The 18,291-nt window shown below is 28.6% G+C and overlaps 1 protein-coding gene across 2 annotated transcripts; it reads left to right on the plus strand.

Annotated features, from left to right (window-relative positions):
• Positions 1 to 1,516: 1,516 nt before the first annotated feature.
• On the plus strand, positions 1,517 to 14,987 carry LOC100208729 (potassium voltage-gated channel subfamily C member 1). 2 transcript variants are annotated; one of them, XM_065799903.1, is made up of 4 exons: positions 1,517 to 2,779; positions 10,502 to 10,686; positions 13,644 to 13,758; positions 13,863 to 14,987. In XM_065799903.1, the coding sequence occupies exons 1-4, from the start codon at positions 2,443 to 2,445 to the stop codon at positions 14,774 to 14,776; spliced, it is 1,551 nt and encodes a 516-aa protein (XP_065655975.1). In that variant the 5' UTR covers positions 1,517 to 2,442; the 3' UTR covers positions 14,777 to 14,987. The 2 variants fall into 2 exon arrangements, with proteins under 2 accessions (XP_065655975.1, XP_065655976.1); XM_065799904.1 differs by having other exon boundaries at positions 2,240 to 2,779; positions 14,046 to 14,987.
• Positions 14,988 to 18,291: the final 3,304 nt, after the last annotated feature.

Consider the following 18,291-nt stretch of genomic DNA (forward strand, 5'->3'; position numbering starts at 1 on the left):
TTCTCTTTCAGTAATTTCCAACTTTAATTAATGGCTGCTTGCAGCCTTGTTGGAAGCGAAGATGTAAAAAAAAAAAAAAAAAAAGTTATTATACAACGAATGCTATGAAATTTCGAAAGCCAGAAAACAATATGAAATAAACCTTGTTCACAAGTCCAAAAAAACTCCTTCATAGTTATATTAATAATTAAAGAAAAAAATTCTTTACAAGTTATTAAAAATAATAATGGTTGCATTTTTAATCAAACTTCAATTGCTGGTGTACTAAACAACAAATTTCCTTCTGTTTTTACAATGGAGGGTGATGGACGACAACCCTTTTTTTCTATCGATTTACTAGTAAATTTGATTTTGATATTTCTACAACTACAATTTTAAGTGTTAAGTTAAAACTACAGAACATAAAATGTGATAATCATAAAATGTGATAAAAACAAGATCAGGTCCAATCAATTCGACCTGATCTTGTTTTTGCAAAAGTTTTAAAATTCTGAAATACTGTTCAGATTCACTGGCGCTTCCACTAACTTGAAATCTCCTTAAAACACTAGACTTCATTTCATACTCTGTAGAAAATAAACGACCAGCTGATTTTTTTTTATCTTGAATTTCCTAAGGCATTTGACACGGTATCTCATAGACGTTTTATTTTAAAACTAGAGGCGTATGGTTTATAAGTAACAGACGTCAACGAGTCAAACACGGTGATGTTTTCTCTACATTGAAAAATGTTTTAAGTGGTGTACCTCAGGGAACCGTTCTCAGACCGTTGTTATTTTTAATATTTATTACTGATTTCCTGATCGCCCTCATAATGTAGCAAAACTTTATGTTGATGATACAAAAATTTTATTAACAGTCGAAAATGAAGAAAAAGTAGAAACGGTTTAAGCTGATTTGGATAAAGCTGTCGTTTGGTTAAAAAATGGTTAATTTCTGTTAATTTTGACAAATGTTTCATTATGCGTTATGAAACAAAAACAAAAATCATACATATATATAAAGAAATTAAAAAATTTTTTATGCCTAATTTTTAAAGAAAGTCGCTCTTGAATAATTTATTCGATGAGATGCTCTTAAATAACATTAGGACCAATGACGTTGTGCTTAAATTATTATTACTTTGGCGTGGGCAAATTTTTGTTTAATTTTAACTTTTAAAAAAAACTAAAAATAAATGTTGAAATAATAATTAAATTTTTTACGCTTTTTTAATTTTATATATTTTAACGTTGAATTTACGTTAAAACAACTTTGATCTTAAGAACGTTATTTTTCAACAATACATTAACTAAATTTCGACGTTATTGTTAGAAACTTAAATTAACTTAACAGCTTTGCCATATATTTAAATACTTTTTAATAGGTATTTTAATTTATTTTTTATTTTAGAGTATTTTATATTAATGAGTCTTAAGATGCAATGTTACATTTATTTATTAAATTTCCGAAGCAGTTTATTTGTCTCTTATATTTGCTTTAGATAATAGTTTTCTTATATATTTATTTCAAACTTACTATTAACGTTTGCAGGAGAGAGGTTGTTGTTGTTGAATCGAAATTTAAAATTTTTATACTTTAAAATTTAAATACTGATAGATTATTTCAAGTAAATTCATCATTTTCTTATCATTTATCATAGTAAACTTTCATTATATAGTAAATAATTCTGCTAGCATATTATTGCAACCTACAAATATTATTTAGACTTGTAGCGGTGTACTTTCCTATAGTATGTTTGCATAGCCGATGAAGAAATTAACAAGCCCAAAATATACTTTTTTGAAACTTTCTCTATTAACTTATGAAATCGCTGTATAGTATATGATCATACTATCCTTTAATAACATTTAATCGGAGGTGAAAAATGTTAAAACTCCGCAGTTCGTATTTCATTTTTAAAATGTTTTAGCGGTTTTGTCAATTATTTTGAAATTATGGATGTAAATTAAGACATTAACCTCAATATATTTTACACTATACATTTGAAGTCCGCATGTCACATTTCTCAGAAGTTTGCTTTGAGTTACTTTAGGTTAGAAGAGACCACACAAACTTTATTGAAAGTATTACAAAAGTATTAAAACAAAAAAATATTTTTTTCAATTTCTATTTTTTAAATAAACACATCTGGAGTTATTTTAATTCTATGAAATAAATAAAGATAAAGAAACTTGATTCACTCTTGAAAGTGCACCTGTCATTTTTCGTTTTGTTTAATGTGTTTGTTTGTTTTTTTAAATTTTTTTCACGTCTCAACAGCAAGTTGCAAAAGAAATTTTGAAAGTAGCTTAAAGTATTTTTGAAACTTTTTGTACAGTTTTCAATCCGCTTCAAGAAAAAGTTCCAAAATGAAATACTTATTGTTAAGTTTTTCATGTGAACATATCTATTTGTAGCAAAATCATTTTGATTATCATTTATTAAACACAAATTGGAAAGATGGATTCTTCAGTGCTGAGAAACACATTGATTTCAACTTCTGAACCTGGCAGAAGAATTAAAATTAATGTTGGTGGAAAGCATTACTCTCCGTACGTAAGTACTCTGCAAAACCTGCCAGATTCTCCACTTACTAGAATTATAAAAGAAGATTTTAAGTTTGAGCTTGATTATGATCCAATTACTGGAGAATATTTCTTTGATCGGCATCCTGGAATTTTCGTTCAAATTTTAAATTATTTTCAGACAGGTAAACTTCATTGCCCTCGCGATGTTTGTGGAACTATGTTTCAATCAGAATTGAACTTTTGGGGAGTTGATGAAACACAAATGGAAGGTAAGAGTTTCTAAGTTAATATTTCGTAATTAGTTTTAATTTAAATAATGTAAACTTTTTCAAAATGTATAAAACAAAATTTAATTTCTTTTAGTGAATATTTTAGCTTAAAGTTCAAATTTTATGCCAAATATTTTAAGTCCATTTAAAAATTTTTTTAAGACTTTTGATTGATTAATGATTGATGAATTGATTAATGAATCATTAAGATTCCCATGATTTGAAGGATTATTAGGAAAAATAGTTGCACAGTTTGTAAAAAATTTTTCCGTTTTCTTTTAATTAGATGACTTTTGAAAAATAGAAACTAAAAAAAGTGACTAACTGGATTACTAAAAAAAATACTTTTGCTTTATATTCTTTAAGAAATTTTAAAGAAATTCTCAATAATTTTGCTATTCTGTACCAAGTCGGATGCATTATTTTTTGATGTCCGAGATAATCAAGTTTAATTTTGTGTCTTAAAATATATACTCGAACACATAAGCATACATACATACATACATACATACATACATACATACATACATACATACATACATACATACATACATACATACATACATACATACATACATACATACATACATACATACATACATACATACATACATACATACATACATACATACATACATACATACATACATACATACATACATACATACATACATACATACATACATACATACATACATACATACATACATACATTCACATAGGTATAAGAATAATAATACATACATTTATGCATACAAATCGTATAATCAGTTTGAGAAAAAAATTTTCTTAGAAAAATCGCACCTAAAGCGGAAGAATTTTTCCTAACTTTAAAGTCATTATTTTAACAGTCTTCAAAATTGTGCTATTCTCACTAAATGAAATTAAATCTACATAAAAATCAGAACAAGAGGCTCTCTCATTTTTTTTGTTCATTTTTCTAGCTAATCTTTTCACAGATATGAACGTTATCATAGTCGCATCCTGTTCATATAAATTCATTTATTTAATTTTTCAAAAATAAAACATCCGCTTTGCTCTCAAGCTGGATTATTATTGGAAACAAAAATGGATTGTTTTCTGGAAACATATTTTCAGCGAAACGATTAGTTATGTAAGGGTCTATTCTATCGCCACATTTATATAGCATTTATATTGAAAATATCTTAAATGAAATCGCCTAAGAATGTAAAGTAGGTTCAATAATAAATGGTATCTATACTAGTGTCATTGCATACGCAGATGATGCAATTTTGCTAAGTCCCACAAACTCCGGTCTGCAAGATATGATTGATAGGTTTCAAACATTTCGAATATCAAACTTAATTAAGCTAAACATTGAAAAAACGGAATTTCTAATTTCTGGTAAAAGTTCGATTTCGAACAACGTTGTTCAAATTAACGGAAGTTATATATGTCTCCAAAATAAATTAAAACATCTGGGTTTCCAATGGTATAATGGTAAAAACAACAAGAAAGTTGCAACACTTTAAAAAACAAATCTAAATGAACGTATAACCCAGTTTCAATCGGTTGCAATAGCTCTAATCGACAGTGGAATCCGTTATTGCCAGCCGTCAACAATAGTTCATTTATACAACACTTTAGCAGTGCCAAAGCTTATATATGGCCTTGAACTATGTAACTTTGATATCAGTTTCCTTCGAAACATAGACGCCGTTGGAAGAGCAGTTTTAAAATCATTTTTTGGTATCTCAAAATATAGTAAAAATTACCTGCATTCTTTTTTTAAAATAGAGGATATTTCAACTATTCTAATTCGAAATAAAGCTAATTTATTTATTAGGCTGATGAAAAATCAAACTTGTTACTCACTGATAACACAGCTCAACAAAAATAATTTTTTTTTCTGGTGCCGAGCAAACAATTTGTTTTTTGTATAGCATTTCTCATTTTGATTTCAAATATGCAACTCTTTTTTTACCATCAGGTCAAGTTGTAAAGATATTTAGATTCAAATCTTAAGTATTTAGGGTAAAGTCCCTAATATTGTCGAAAAAAAAGTTATTCAAAAGTATGTCAACCTAGGTCTCAAAAGAAGCGTATTTTCATAGAGATTTTAAAAATGTTATTCATTTGTAATAAAAATAAGTATTTTGTATATTTTTGGTGAATAATATTCTGTTGACTTTTTTTTAAGAGTCTTTAGCATTTTTTCACATAATTTTTTTGTCAATAAATTTCAAGGAAAAATATTTATGTTTTCTAAAATCTCTATGAAAATACGCTTCTTTTGAGACCCAGGTTGACATACTTTTGAATAACTTTTTTTTCGACAATATTAGGGACTTTACCCTAAATACTTAAGATTTGAACCTAAATATCTTTACAACTTGACCTGATGGTAAAAAAAGAGTTACATATTTGAAATCAAAATGAGAAATGCTATACAAAAAACAAATTGTTTGCTCGGCACCAGAAAAAAAAATTTTTTTGTTGACCTGTGTAATTAATCAATTACAGCCAACACAAAATAAAAAATCATTTACAAATGAAGTGATTTCTATATGTAAAACTCTTGGTTTAAACTTCTTTCAATACATGATAAAAGGGAAAAAAATTAAATTTACACTACCTCTAGAAGAACGCAGCATTTTAAGAATACCTTTTAAGTCTTAAGTCTGAAAATGATTTGAGTTTGGTTTTATTCAATACTCTAATGTCAATTTTGGCTTTTTAGTTCTGATTTTAAAATGTTTCCCAATAGTTTTTTTTTTACTTTGTTTCACAACTTGTTTTTTTAAAATAATCAGAAATAAAATTATTTAGAAATGAAAAAATCTTATTTATAATATATATATATATATATATATATATATATATATATATATATATATATATATATATATATATATATATATATATATATATACATACATACATATATATATATATATATATATATATATATATATATATATATATATATATATACATACATACATATATATATATATATATATATATATATATATATATATATATATGTATATATATATATATATATATATATATATATACATACATACATATATATATATATATATATATATATATATATATATATATATATATATATATATATATATTTAAAAAGAACATATTTTCATTTCCCTCTACACTAACAAAAAAAATCACAAATAGAAAAAAAAAACTTAAAAAAATTAAATCGTTTTCACTTTAAAGGTTACATCTATTATGAATGTTATGAAATGTAGATTGTTTATACTAATCTTATTTTATGTACATGAATTTGGATTGCAAAATGGTATAAACCCAAAAAAAAATATTGATTTAAAATACAAATGAATACAGCTTTGGTGACCTAAGAAATTCTGAAAGTAGAAAAATAATCACAACAGTTTGTTATCTTATCAGCAAGAGGATTTTTTTCCCTCCAAAGTTAATTTATCCAAGTATTTGAGTTAGACCCCATACATGCATCACAGCTGTGAAGTGTTTTTTTTTTTTTAAACATCTTCGCTTCCAACAAGGCTGCAAGCAGCCACTAATTAAAGTTGGAAGATACTGAAAGAGAAAAGATGAAGATTGTAGAGCAAGATAACGATTGACGGACGACTTAAAAGACTTAAAATTATATGAATCAGGAAAGCAAGATGAAAGAAGCGAATTCCAAAGAGCTGATGTTCGAGGAAAAAAACTAGACGAATAAGCGTTTTTGGAGCACTTAGGAACAGTCACAGAAAAAGGATAACACTTAATTGAATGACGAGTAACACGAGAATGAATTATAGTAGATGGCACAAGAGACGCTAGCTCTTTAGAGCAGTGCCCATTATAGTATTTGTAGAAAAGAGAAAGAGAAGCAACAATACGACGATGTTATAATGGTTGGAGTTTGGCTGCAAGAGCAGGTCCAACAATGTTTAAAATGCGTTTTTGCACCTTGTCTAAAAGAGAAAGGGCATCATTAGAAGATCCGCCCCATATATGGCAACAGTATTCCATACAAGGCCGGATTTGAGATTTATAGAGATAGAGAATAGAATCCGAAGAAAGAAAGTGACGAGCTCGATAAAGAGATGCAACCTTAGCAGATGCTAATTTTGCAACTGATTTGATATATGGTTTCCAAGAAAGTTTAGAAGTAAAAGTTAATCCTAGAAGATGAAGAGTAGGTGACTCATCGAGTACATCACCGTTCATTAACATAGGAAGATCTAAATTATTGTGATAACTATTGGCTGAAAAAAAATTGAGTTTTATCTGAATTAAAGTTCACCAGCCACTGTGAGCCCCATGCTGTAGCAGAAGTGAGATCCTTTTCAAGCTCAAATGCCCCCTCCAAGCAATCAGAGAGTGTTGATTTTTTATCACGACAAGAATAAATGGTAGTATCATCAGCAAACAATGCCATCTTAGATGTGAGAATATCTGGAAGATCGTTGACGTAAATTAAAAAGAATATAGGGCCAAGGATTAAACCTTGAGGAACCCCTGAGGTTACAGAATAAAAAGAAGTAAGCTGTCCATAGAGGACAACTTTTATGTTACGATTGGAAAGGATGGATTCAATAATCTTAAAGATGTTGCCGGACACACCATAAGAAGAAAGCTTATGGAGTAGACCAGCATGCCAAACTTTATCAAAAGCTTTTGAAATGTCAAGAGAGATGGCCTTAACCTCTCCACCTTTATCTAATGCACGATAAAACCTATCAGTTATTACTGTTAGCAAATCAGCAGAAAATTCATTAGAAATCCATATTGATGGTCAGAAAGTAAGTTATTAGATGAGAAATTAAGTGTTTGTTAATTAAAAATTCAAAAACCTTGCTTATGATGGGAAGAAGACTTATGGGACGGTTGTTAGACGAATTAGATCGTTCTCCAGAAATTTTGAAGATAGAGATAACAGATGCCGCTTTCCAGCAGGCTGGAAAACAAGACTCTGATAAGCACTTGTTGAATAGTTTTGAGAGTATAGATGACAGCTCCGGAGAACACTTCTGCAAGAAAATAACAGGTATGTTGTCCGGGCCACAAACTGTAGAAGAGTCTAGGCAGGAAATCACTTTAGATGCAGATGCTGAAGTGATATGAATGTCAAGCAATGGATCAACCTGTTTGTTGGCAATATCAGGTAGAACGCAACTAGTAGAATCAAGAGATGATATTGATGAAAAGTTTGAAAATTCGGCTTTGTCTTTAGGTGAGGTGACAAAGTCTGAGCCATACAAGAGAGGTGGAATTAAAGATTTGCCCTTATAATTGATATTATTAAAGATTCTCCAGAAGTCACAAGAGCCTAATTTTTGAGATGAGATACGAGATTTCATGACCTGAGAATGGCGGGTTTTGGCGTTAGACAAAACCTTTTTACAATTGCTTCTAGCAGTAATAAACAGACGTCTGTTTTCTGGAGAATTGTTTTGATGATAAATATGGAAGTAACGGTTTCGATTGGCAATCGCAGCAACACAGTGTGAAGAAACCCATGGTGGAGAGTGAGACTTGACCTGGATTCGACTAGAGGGAATAAAAGATTCCATGCCAGCCTGAATCCACGAAGTTATGTAAGAAGCACATTTGTCGACAGGAAGACGAAAGATTTCTACCCAAGGGCCATCACCAAGAAAATCACGGAAAGAATCCCATTCAGCTTTACTGTAGTTGTAAGAGTTTAGATAATAGCGGGATTCAGGTGATGAAGAAGAATAAGATATTAGTTTTAGAGAGATCAAACTGTGATCAGAAGCTGCTAAGGGTGAATGTGGAGAAACTGAGCACTGACTAGGATCAGAAACAAGACATAAGTCGAGTAGAGAAGGTAAATGATTCGGGTTGTCCAGCAAGCGAGTTGGAAAGTTGACTATTTGAGTTAGGGATTGAGAAAGGCAAAAGTTGTGGGCTTTAATGCCTGCCGAATCACTGACACTAGAGCCAAGCCATTCAGAGTGGTGAGCGTTAAAGTCACCGTCAACAACTATATTAGCTGATGGATAAAGAGAGATGGCTTGGTCAATATGGTGAGAAATAACGTAAAAAAGAGTGCAGTCTTGAGATGAAGGAGAGCGATATAGAACAAATAGAAAGGCAATAGAGTGAAGTGGTGCTAAACGAAAGCACATAAAAGAATTGTCTGTGGATTCAAACCTAGTTTCACGACAAATGGGTGAATTCTTACGAATGTAAATGCCGAGGCCAAGCATGTGACTATTGGAGTCTTTACGAATTAGAGGAAGATAACCATCGACACTAAGATCACAAGATGAAACAGCCGAACTCAAATTAGTCTCACAAAGAGCAAGTAGCTCTGGTGAACTTCGCAAGAGATAAGACTCAACAGAAGAAAAGTTACTTCGAAGACCACGAATATTAGTGAACGATAGGTTTAGAGAGCTTGGTGATGATGATGGTTTTTTGTGTTTTTTAATTTTTGGTACTTTATTCGTTTTTAAATTAGACTGAAGAACTTGACTCAAAGCATAGATAGTACTTAGAACACCGTTTAATAGCCCAAGCAATTGCTTAATTACTACTAATAAACCCTAAGCCGTAACAAAGTGCTCCAAATGTGGCCTCCGCTTTGCACACCAAAAGTACAAACAGGGACACCATCCATGCGTAACACGGCACTGTTAATACTTTGATATTTTTCAGCTGTTGATGGAATCAGCCTCTCTCAGAGCTACCACAGAGTTTGGGAAACCTGACTACCAGCCGGCTTCAGGACCATAAAACTGAGTTTTAGAGCTGTACCCTCATTAGGAGATAATAGAATGAGTTGCCTAGTCATAAAAACAGAGACACAAGCAAAACCCATGCATTGAGTCAAGAAGATCCAGCATTTAATATCCTAAACTGGAAACAAAATATTAAAAATACATCTGCGCCAGCCTAATAGATGAAGAAGGGGTGCGAGGCTGGTCAAAAGATAGAATCTGTTTACCCCTTAAGTCTTTGCCTAGGAGGCCTTCTACAAGACAGTAGCTGGGTGCATTTAACATTTGCCCAAGATGAGTATTTTTATTGAGACACCATCTCTAATTTTAACTTTAAGAGACATTTTAATTAAATTAAAATTTTAATTTTAATTTTACCATCTCTAAGACACCATTTCTAATTTTGACTTTAAGAGATCGAGACACCATCTCTAATTTTATCCAGACACCATATCTATTTTTATCGAGACACCATCTCTAATTTTAACTTTAAGAGACATTTTAATTAAATTAAAATTTTAATTTTAATTTTACCATCTCTAGACACCATCTCTAATTTTAACTTTAAGGGACATTTTAATTAAATTAAATTTTAATTTTAACTTTAAGAGACATAAATAACTGAAACTTTAATAACTGCACTGTCGTTAATAACTGTACTATTTTCCATTGGAACAAATAAATTAATTGTACTGAGCTGTAATATCTTCCATTGAAACAAACGAATTATCTGTATTTATAATAAATGCTAAAACTTTTTTTGATGAAACCTTTTTGAAAACAAGTTTAATGATATTTTAATTTTTCTTAAAAATAAATAACATTATTAAAATGGTGGTAGTTTTATGAATAAGTCGATAAAACAATAAATTTTATAATGCAGTAAAGTTTAATAATATACATTTTTTTAGCTTAATGCTGGCCAGCCTAAAAAAAATTTAGTAAAGTTTTAAAAAGAAAATTTAAGCGTTCTGCTGGCCAGCCTATACAAAATTTTATAAATACATTTTTTTAGCTTGCTGTTGGCCAGCCTATACAAAGTTTCAAGAAATCAAAAAAGATTTACAAGAACTAAATGATGCAAAAGATGAAAAATTGAAGTTTGGTTTAAGTAAAAAATACCCAATTTCTGGATGGAAGCATTATCAAAAAGTTATATGGAGTTTATTAAATGATCCAAAATCTTCAAAAGCAGCCAAGGTTTGTTGCACTTAATTTACTGTTTACATATATTTGTGTAATTTTATTTAAGTATATTACATATTACTTTTACCTTATATTACTCTTGTAAAGGTTTTTCAAATACCAAAAAATCATTTTGAGTCAGACTAAAGCTTTTTAAAAATAGGGAGTGTTTATATCAAGGCCAACAACCATATTTTAAGTGTTTCTTATACAATAAAAATGTTTTATAAAGATATTCAGACAAATACAAACAAGCAAAAAAATGTTCATAACTGTTTTATTTATTCAAAAATAAGTTTTAAATACTATATTAGCTTTAAAATTTCTAGGCTCTATCTTTATCTTTATTTGCTGTGTTTCCGAGAACCTGATTAAATTATTAAGCTTGACCATTCTTCTTGTTTGTTACTTAAGAATATATAAAAGTAATCTGCATTAAAACTCTAATGCAAGGTTGTTAAAAAATTATTCACAAGCAGAGTTTTGAATCTCTGATCGTAAAAATATCATCTTACTTCCTTAATTAATAGAATCTTAAAAAATAGGTGTTACACTGCAACACATCAACGTTGGACATTTTAGGCATAAATACCCTCTTATTTGCATCATGGATCACAAGGTGGATCACAAAGTGGATTGATCCAAACATGGCTTTGACACTTTGCTGAAGTAAAGTTTTTAATGTTGATAAAATGTTATTTTATATTCGATATTATTTACTGAAAAGCAGAAAAACTACATAAAAAACACATTCAAAGATGGGGCTTTAATTATTTATATCTAAAAACCTTAAGGTGGATCAATTGAGCCACCTTATTGAAAACTTGCATATGCATAACAATTTTAGTCAAATAGTTAAGGTTATTTGCAATGTTTGCATATATTTGACAAACACTTTCCACAAATAGGTTTCTTAAAATTTGCTCATTCTGTTGATGTCAGATTACATTTGCAGCCTGTTTTTATCTGACATCTCAAACATGTTGATAACTGTGTATTAATGTTGGTAGCTAGTGTGGTACTACTGTTGGTAGCAACTAGAGATTTTCAGTGAGAAATATTTGCTTCTCTTAACTGTTCAGATAAAGTGTAAAGTAACTTTTGTCTCACAGTTTTTTGTTGTGAAACCTTTTTAAAAATGATCTAAACATTTACGCAGGTCAAGTCCAAAATATTGAAGAAAACAGCTAGCAACTAGCGTCTGCATTCAGATTTTGTTGACATTTGTCAACACATAATTTAACATATCAGTTCCACATTTATTTGCATTGTAATAAAAAATTCCCTCTGAATTTTTTTTCTCATCACTTTGCTTAACCACTCCTTTATGAAGTGTTGATTAAAAAATTACAGTTTTCTTCTTTGTCTGATATATAATAAAGTTTAATGGTTCATTTTCATTGATCCATTTATGAAGACAGTTGAATTTTAAAGTGAAAGTGAATGCTGGAATTTTTACTATGCTTACCTGTTCCAACAATTGACATTTTCTTTAGCAATAGCTTTGTTGCAAAATCTCGTTAAAAGATTATCTGTAGTAACATTATACCCGCAGCCTAAATAAGGTTCCATTAGTGACATGGCTACATGAGTACCCAAATTTTCTAAACAACTTTCATCTTTACCCAGATCAGCTGATATCCAGAATTTTATTCCAAATTTGTCTGGTTTATTGGGCAAAAAGCAACTTCGAGTTTTTGTTGGGAACAACTGCTCATTAATTGTTAAACATCTCTCAGGTATATAGCATTTTTGATATATATATCGAAGCAAAGATATATTAGGCCTATGAAAGCATTAAGCTCAATGTCACTTATATTCTATGTTTTAATTGATAAACTGGCAGATGAAATAATACAACTTTTGATAAAGCGTGTAAACTCTTCATCAATAATTAGTCTAAATGCATCAATAGGTGTTATAACATTGCAACAATAAGGAGTTATTCCGCTATTGGCAGTGAACACATTCTAAGTTTGAAGTTTTCCAGTTACCCCAACTTTTGACACAATAGTTCATTTTACATCATCTCTACGAGTTGCTTTGGACATTGATAAGTAACTGATTGATCAATTGAAAGAGGGTGTGCTGCAACAGAAGTTTTTGATGATCGAGCACCATCAGCATTAGCTCAACTTTTTCATTTTATTATTATAAGCTTTAACGATATTTTTTACAGGTCAATAAAGTAATAGGTTTTATACTGTAAAGCGATAATACTAATGTACTTGTGGAGTAGCATATTTATACCAAATATGCGGAAACAATATTTATTTTAATTGTTAATATTTTCATTTTTTTAATATTTTATTATGGTATAAATAATCTGTAAAAATATGGCTGCTAATCATGCTTTAGGCAAATTAGGCTACTAAACTCTTTTACTAAGAGTAAAGCTCTTTACTGAGAGCTCTTTACTCTTTTACTGGGAGTAAAACGCCTCGTGATTTGGGTGGAAAATCTATGTATATATATGTAGGGTGAAATTATTTATATTTTTATATAATTTACATCAAAATTAACAATTTTAACTGTTAGTTTCATACATTTAAACAAAAAAATATTAAGTTGGATCAATTGAAAAATACATAAAATACTACGTTGTATCACTTTGGAATTACTAGGTAAAAAACCTGGCATTTCTTGTGTTAAATATCAAAACTATGAAAGTTAAAAAAAATTGAGCACAAAAATTATTTTGTGTAGCTTAAATTATGCAAACGAAGCTAATAAATCAAAATTTGTTATTGAAGTGAAAAAACTCGCAATACGTTATTTTAACAACTTGAGCAGTGAAACAAAGATAAGCAAAATCAAAGCAAAAAAACTAGAAACCAAAAAATTATAGACATAAAACAGTTCAATGGGTTAAAAGAAAACATTATGTTGCCACGCAACATAAAAGTCTGATATTATGAATTTTTTAAGATCGTGAACTAAATCACCATAATTTATTTATGTTTTTAATTTAGATTTTTTCCTATATATCACTTGGTTTCATAGTAATTTCAATAGTGACTTTTAGTGAAATGACAACTGATTGGAAAAAAGCAAAATGCCTGACAATAAATAGGTTTAACAAAACAAGTAAGAGATGTTTATTCAATTGACAACTAAGTTATATTTATAAATATATAATAATTTTTTTTTATATGAAATTAATTTAAAAAATTTAATATAAATTACTTTAGTTCCTAATTGCAGAAATGTTACTAGCACATCACGATATATTGAAATTGTTTTAACATTTTGGTTTACACTTGAAATAGTTTTAAGAATTTATTTTACCCCAAACAAGATTCATTACGTAAAAAATGTTTGGAACTGGTTTTACATTTTTGCCGTTGTTCCTATTTACTTGTTTTTAATTACAGAACCATCTTCAAGCTCAGTTATGACAATTAATGTTCTTCGATATGCAAGCGTGTTTCGTTTTTTTAAATTACTTTACGACTTAGAAATACTAGGCAAAACACTTCAATCAAGTTTAAATCAACTTTTTACGTTAGTTTTTATTCTGTGCATTCCAGCTATTATATTTTCGAGTATTGCTTACTTTACGGAACAAACTTGGGGCGAAAAAACACAAAAACTTACATTTAAAGACGTTCCAAACGTTCTATGGTGGAGCATAATTACAATGACCACTATTGGCTATGGTGATATGGTGCCCAGTTCTTTTGCAGGGAAAATAATTGGTATAATGAGCACATTGGTTGGAATAGTTATTTTGTCAGTAATTGCATCAATTTTAGGAGCAAGCTTCCAACAAAATTATATACTAGCAATCATGCAATATCGGAATCCTCCAAAAAAAACTGCAGCTGTTAAAATAATAAACGTTTCTTTAAATAATTACCTCGCCGGAGCAAAAGAAATCAACAAAAGGAACATTAACTCGAGCTTAAAAACGTTTCACTCAAATGATAGTGGCTACGGAAAATCGCCATTGTCGTCTTTAAATCATTATTCGGAAGAATACGAAAACAGTTTATTTTGTCATTACAAAATAAACACAAACTATCATGGCTGTAATTATAATCCAATAATTATTACCAACAAAATAAATATTAACAACAAAAAACATTTAGAAAGTCATACTTAATTGATTGCGCCAACTTTTAAAAGCGAAAAAATTCTTGTGAGTGCAAAGTTCATTAAAATGAAGAACATTGGTTAAAAAATTATTTCCATAAATTATATCTATTATATATAATTATATTCGATGAAAATTTTATACTTATGCTAAATTATTGTTAATTTAAGATAAATCATAATAATTTGCTTATAGACCCTAAACTAAAAATATTGTACCAGATTTTATTCTTTTTCAATCGATAACTCGTTAATCCTACATTAGGCTGTCCTTAAAAGCCTAAAAACTTATAAAATGAGTTTATAAGTTTTTAGGCTTTTAAGGACATTAAAACGATCGGCGCAAAAAACTTCATTTTATTTTTACAAATTTTACAAAAGCAGCTCTTTTTCAAGACTTTACAAAACGCTACACAATTTACTATTCTAAACAATGAGTTGCATTTTTTTAATCTATAATAGTTCTTTTTGGGTGGTTTTTTTCTTCCTTTTTTTTTTTCTCTTTTTTTTTTTTAGCAGGTGGTTTATCTAAAGCGCACAAATGTGTTTTGAATTGAAAAATATATTGTTTTTGTAATTACTTTAAAAAGATTTATAAAACATTGAATTAACCAATCATTGAAAACGTTACTTAACTATTTAATTGTAATTGTTTTATTAATATTTTTAATTGTAAATTTTCTGCTTTTCCTTCGACTAACAGATAAAGAAAGTATGAAATAAAAAAAAAATTTATCTGTTATAGTTATGGCGAATTAGTAAAACTTAAATAAAAAATGTTTATAAAAAATTAGAACTTAAATTTTAAATAAAATAAAATAAAATTTTTATTTGATACAACTACTTCTTTTTGTGTTTAAAAAAAAAACTTTTTTTTGATTAAACAGAATTTAAGACTTTTATCAAGTCTCTTTTTGAACTTCTTTAGGACTTTGCTCAGTCGTTTTGCTTCAGAGTTTTTAGTCCTTAGCCTTGGTCTTAGCTTTGCCTTAAGGCCAGAAATTAAGGTCTTGGTCTTGCTCTTGGCCTTTAAACTGCTGACCTTAACCTTGGTCATTTGAACATTTTAGCCTTGGCCTTTTTGTTTTTTTTTGTTTTTGTTTGTTTGTTTATTTCGCCGTTTAATATCTTTTACAAGTTTTAAAAGTTTATAAATAAAAATACTGGCGGGGCAAGTAGAAGACATTGTTTTGTCTTATGCCCCAATCGTATTTATTTACGATAACCGTATAATGTATTTATACTTTACAAATTATTTATTGAAAATTATATATGTAAAAATAAATATCAATTAGTTTAAGAAATACTTCAAGAACAACATGTTAAGAGTAATAATTAAGTAAAGAAGAAATACTTCAAGAACAACATGTTAAGAGTAATAATTAAGTAAACAAGAAATACTTCAAGAACAACATGTTAAGAGTAATAATTAAGTAAACAAGAAATACTTCAAGAACAACATGTTAAGAGTAATAATTAAGTAAACAAGAAAAATCGAAACAAAAGAAAAACAAATTATAAATAGATAAATTAAAGAGCACGTATTTACCCATACTATAAACGTATACTATACAACTTATTATTTAAAAATATATAAATAAAATATATAACAGTTTGTAATAAAGTAATATTTAAATAAAGAACGAAAAATTAAAAATAAAAGAGTACTTAATTTACAAAAACCGTAATATTTATGTATATTTCAACCGTAATATTTATGTATATTTCAAAACCAATTTGAATAAAAGTATAATAAGTAACAATTCATTGATAGTTAAAAAAAGAAAGAAAAAAAAGAAAGCCCTTCCATCTTTTCTTTCGTGTTTGCATTACAAAAAATTTAACAACAGTTGATTTTGTTTACAAGAGTTATTTTTTTTTTACTTGAAAGCTTAATTTTTAGCTTGAAACTTAATTTTTGTTTTCTGTCACGTGGTTTAAATTACCTTTTTTAAAAAATTTTAAAGCAATTTAAATTAATGACATGATTAGTTAATGAAAATTTATTTTCATCTATATATCAAGTCACATGATTTGTTTTTAAGTTTTTTATTAGTTAAAGCAGTTTTTTTTTTAATTAAAAACAGAATTTTAAAGGTTTTATGAATCAAATTAGTTTTTATTATATTTAAGTTATAATTTATAATTTTTATTTATAAAATCTAACTTTGAACCAATAAGCAATAGCTTAATTATCCTTCTTTGATAGTACAGTCACCTAACTATCAAATATTTGGTCAAGAACAACACCAGAAACCACTTTGACATCTTCTAAAAATGGTGTTACACCTAAGATTTAAAAGCTCTTTACCGAAGAAAGATTTTTTGCAAATAAAAAGAAAATTCATATTTTACAAACAAGATAGTTTTGACAAATATCTTGAACGAATAAATCACTAGAATTTATTCAAAAAGAGTTTTCGTTAAAAAAAAACTGTACCCCATAAAATAATATTCAAAAGTTAGAAATCTTCTGTGTCCCTGCACTGTCAGCTCCTGTCGAGTGTATCTTTTGTCAAAGTGGATTGACGATGTGCCCTCATAGAGCTCGTGTGTCTAATTCGTTGCATGAAACTTTGATGTTTCTTAAAAGTAATAAAGATTATAGGCTATATAGTGATAGTTAGGGGAAGCTGGGGTACAGTGGATTGAGGGACGCAGTGAATAAAACTGCATTTTCTCAAAGAATAGAATTCTGTTCATCTTGGTAATGTAATCACTTTATGTGCTCATATATCAGCCATCTTCATTTATAGTTGTTACCACATAATTCTTAACTACCGGTTTTGGGTTTGTAATTTTTTTTTAGCTAACTAAAGTAAATTTTCTTATCTTCCTTAAGTTTGTTATGGAGGTTTGTTGAAGTAATTTTAAAAGTTAAAGTTTTTCATTCGGATTATTAATATTTATTTTTTATTTCTTATTGCTTCCTTTTAGTAACTTAGCTTTCCATTTAACTTGTGCCCCAAGAAATTAAACTCAAACGTAATTTGTTATGGTGGGGCACAGTGAATTGGGGTACTGTGAATAGGTTGATTCACTATGCCCCATTAATGATCTTAAAGATTATATTTATGCATTTTTAACAAACAAACTACATGAAAATGAGTTTATGAGTTTTATGTTATGAATAATAATATTTAAATAATTTTTTAATCTTTTAATGTTTTTATCTTTTAATATTATTATCTTTTAATATTTTTATCTTCCAATATTTTATATGTTTTTTTATCAATAAAATTCTTTTTTTTCTTTCTCAATTTTCAAAATGTCTATTTTTTCGATGTTAAACTAATCTAATTAATAAAAATATGCCAAAAATAGTGTACAGTCTCTTTACTCCCTCAGCCTCATAGCTATTTTTCCATATTCACTATCGTTAGTTCACAGCTGTGTTCATTGATTCACTGTGCCACAGCACTGGGCAACAGTGAATAACGTAACACAACTTACTTTAAATCTTTTGGTGAACCGTTAGGTAATAAATATTTAGGTTTTAGTGATTTATTTTCATGATGGACATAT

The sequence above is a fragment of the Hydra vulgaris genome, chromosome 06, assembly GCF_038396675.1.
Source record: "Hydra vulgaris chromosome 06, alternate assembly HydraT2T_AEP".
NCBI classification, from domain to species: domain Eukaryota; kingdom Metazoa; phylum Cnidaria; class Hydrozoa; order Anthoathecata; family Hydridae; genus Hydra; species Hydra vulgaris.

Coding starts and splice junctions, on each gene's coding strand:
- LOC100208729 (XM_065799903.1), top strand. CDS start 2,443: ATGGATTCTTCAGTGCTGAGAAACACATTGATTTCAACTTCTGAACCT. Junction 2,780..10,501: donor TGATGAAACACAAATGGAAG/GTAAGAGTTTCT, acceptor ACATTTTTTTAG/CTTGCTGTTGGCCAGCCTAT. Junction 13,759..13,862: donor AAATAGGTTTAACAAAACAA/GTAAGAGATGTT, acceptor AAATTACTTTAG/TTCCTAATTGCAGAAATGTT.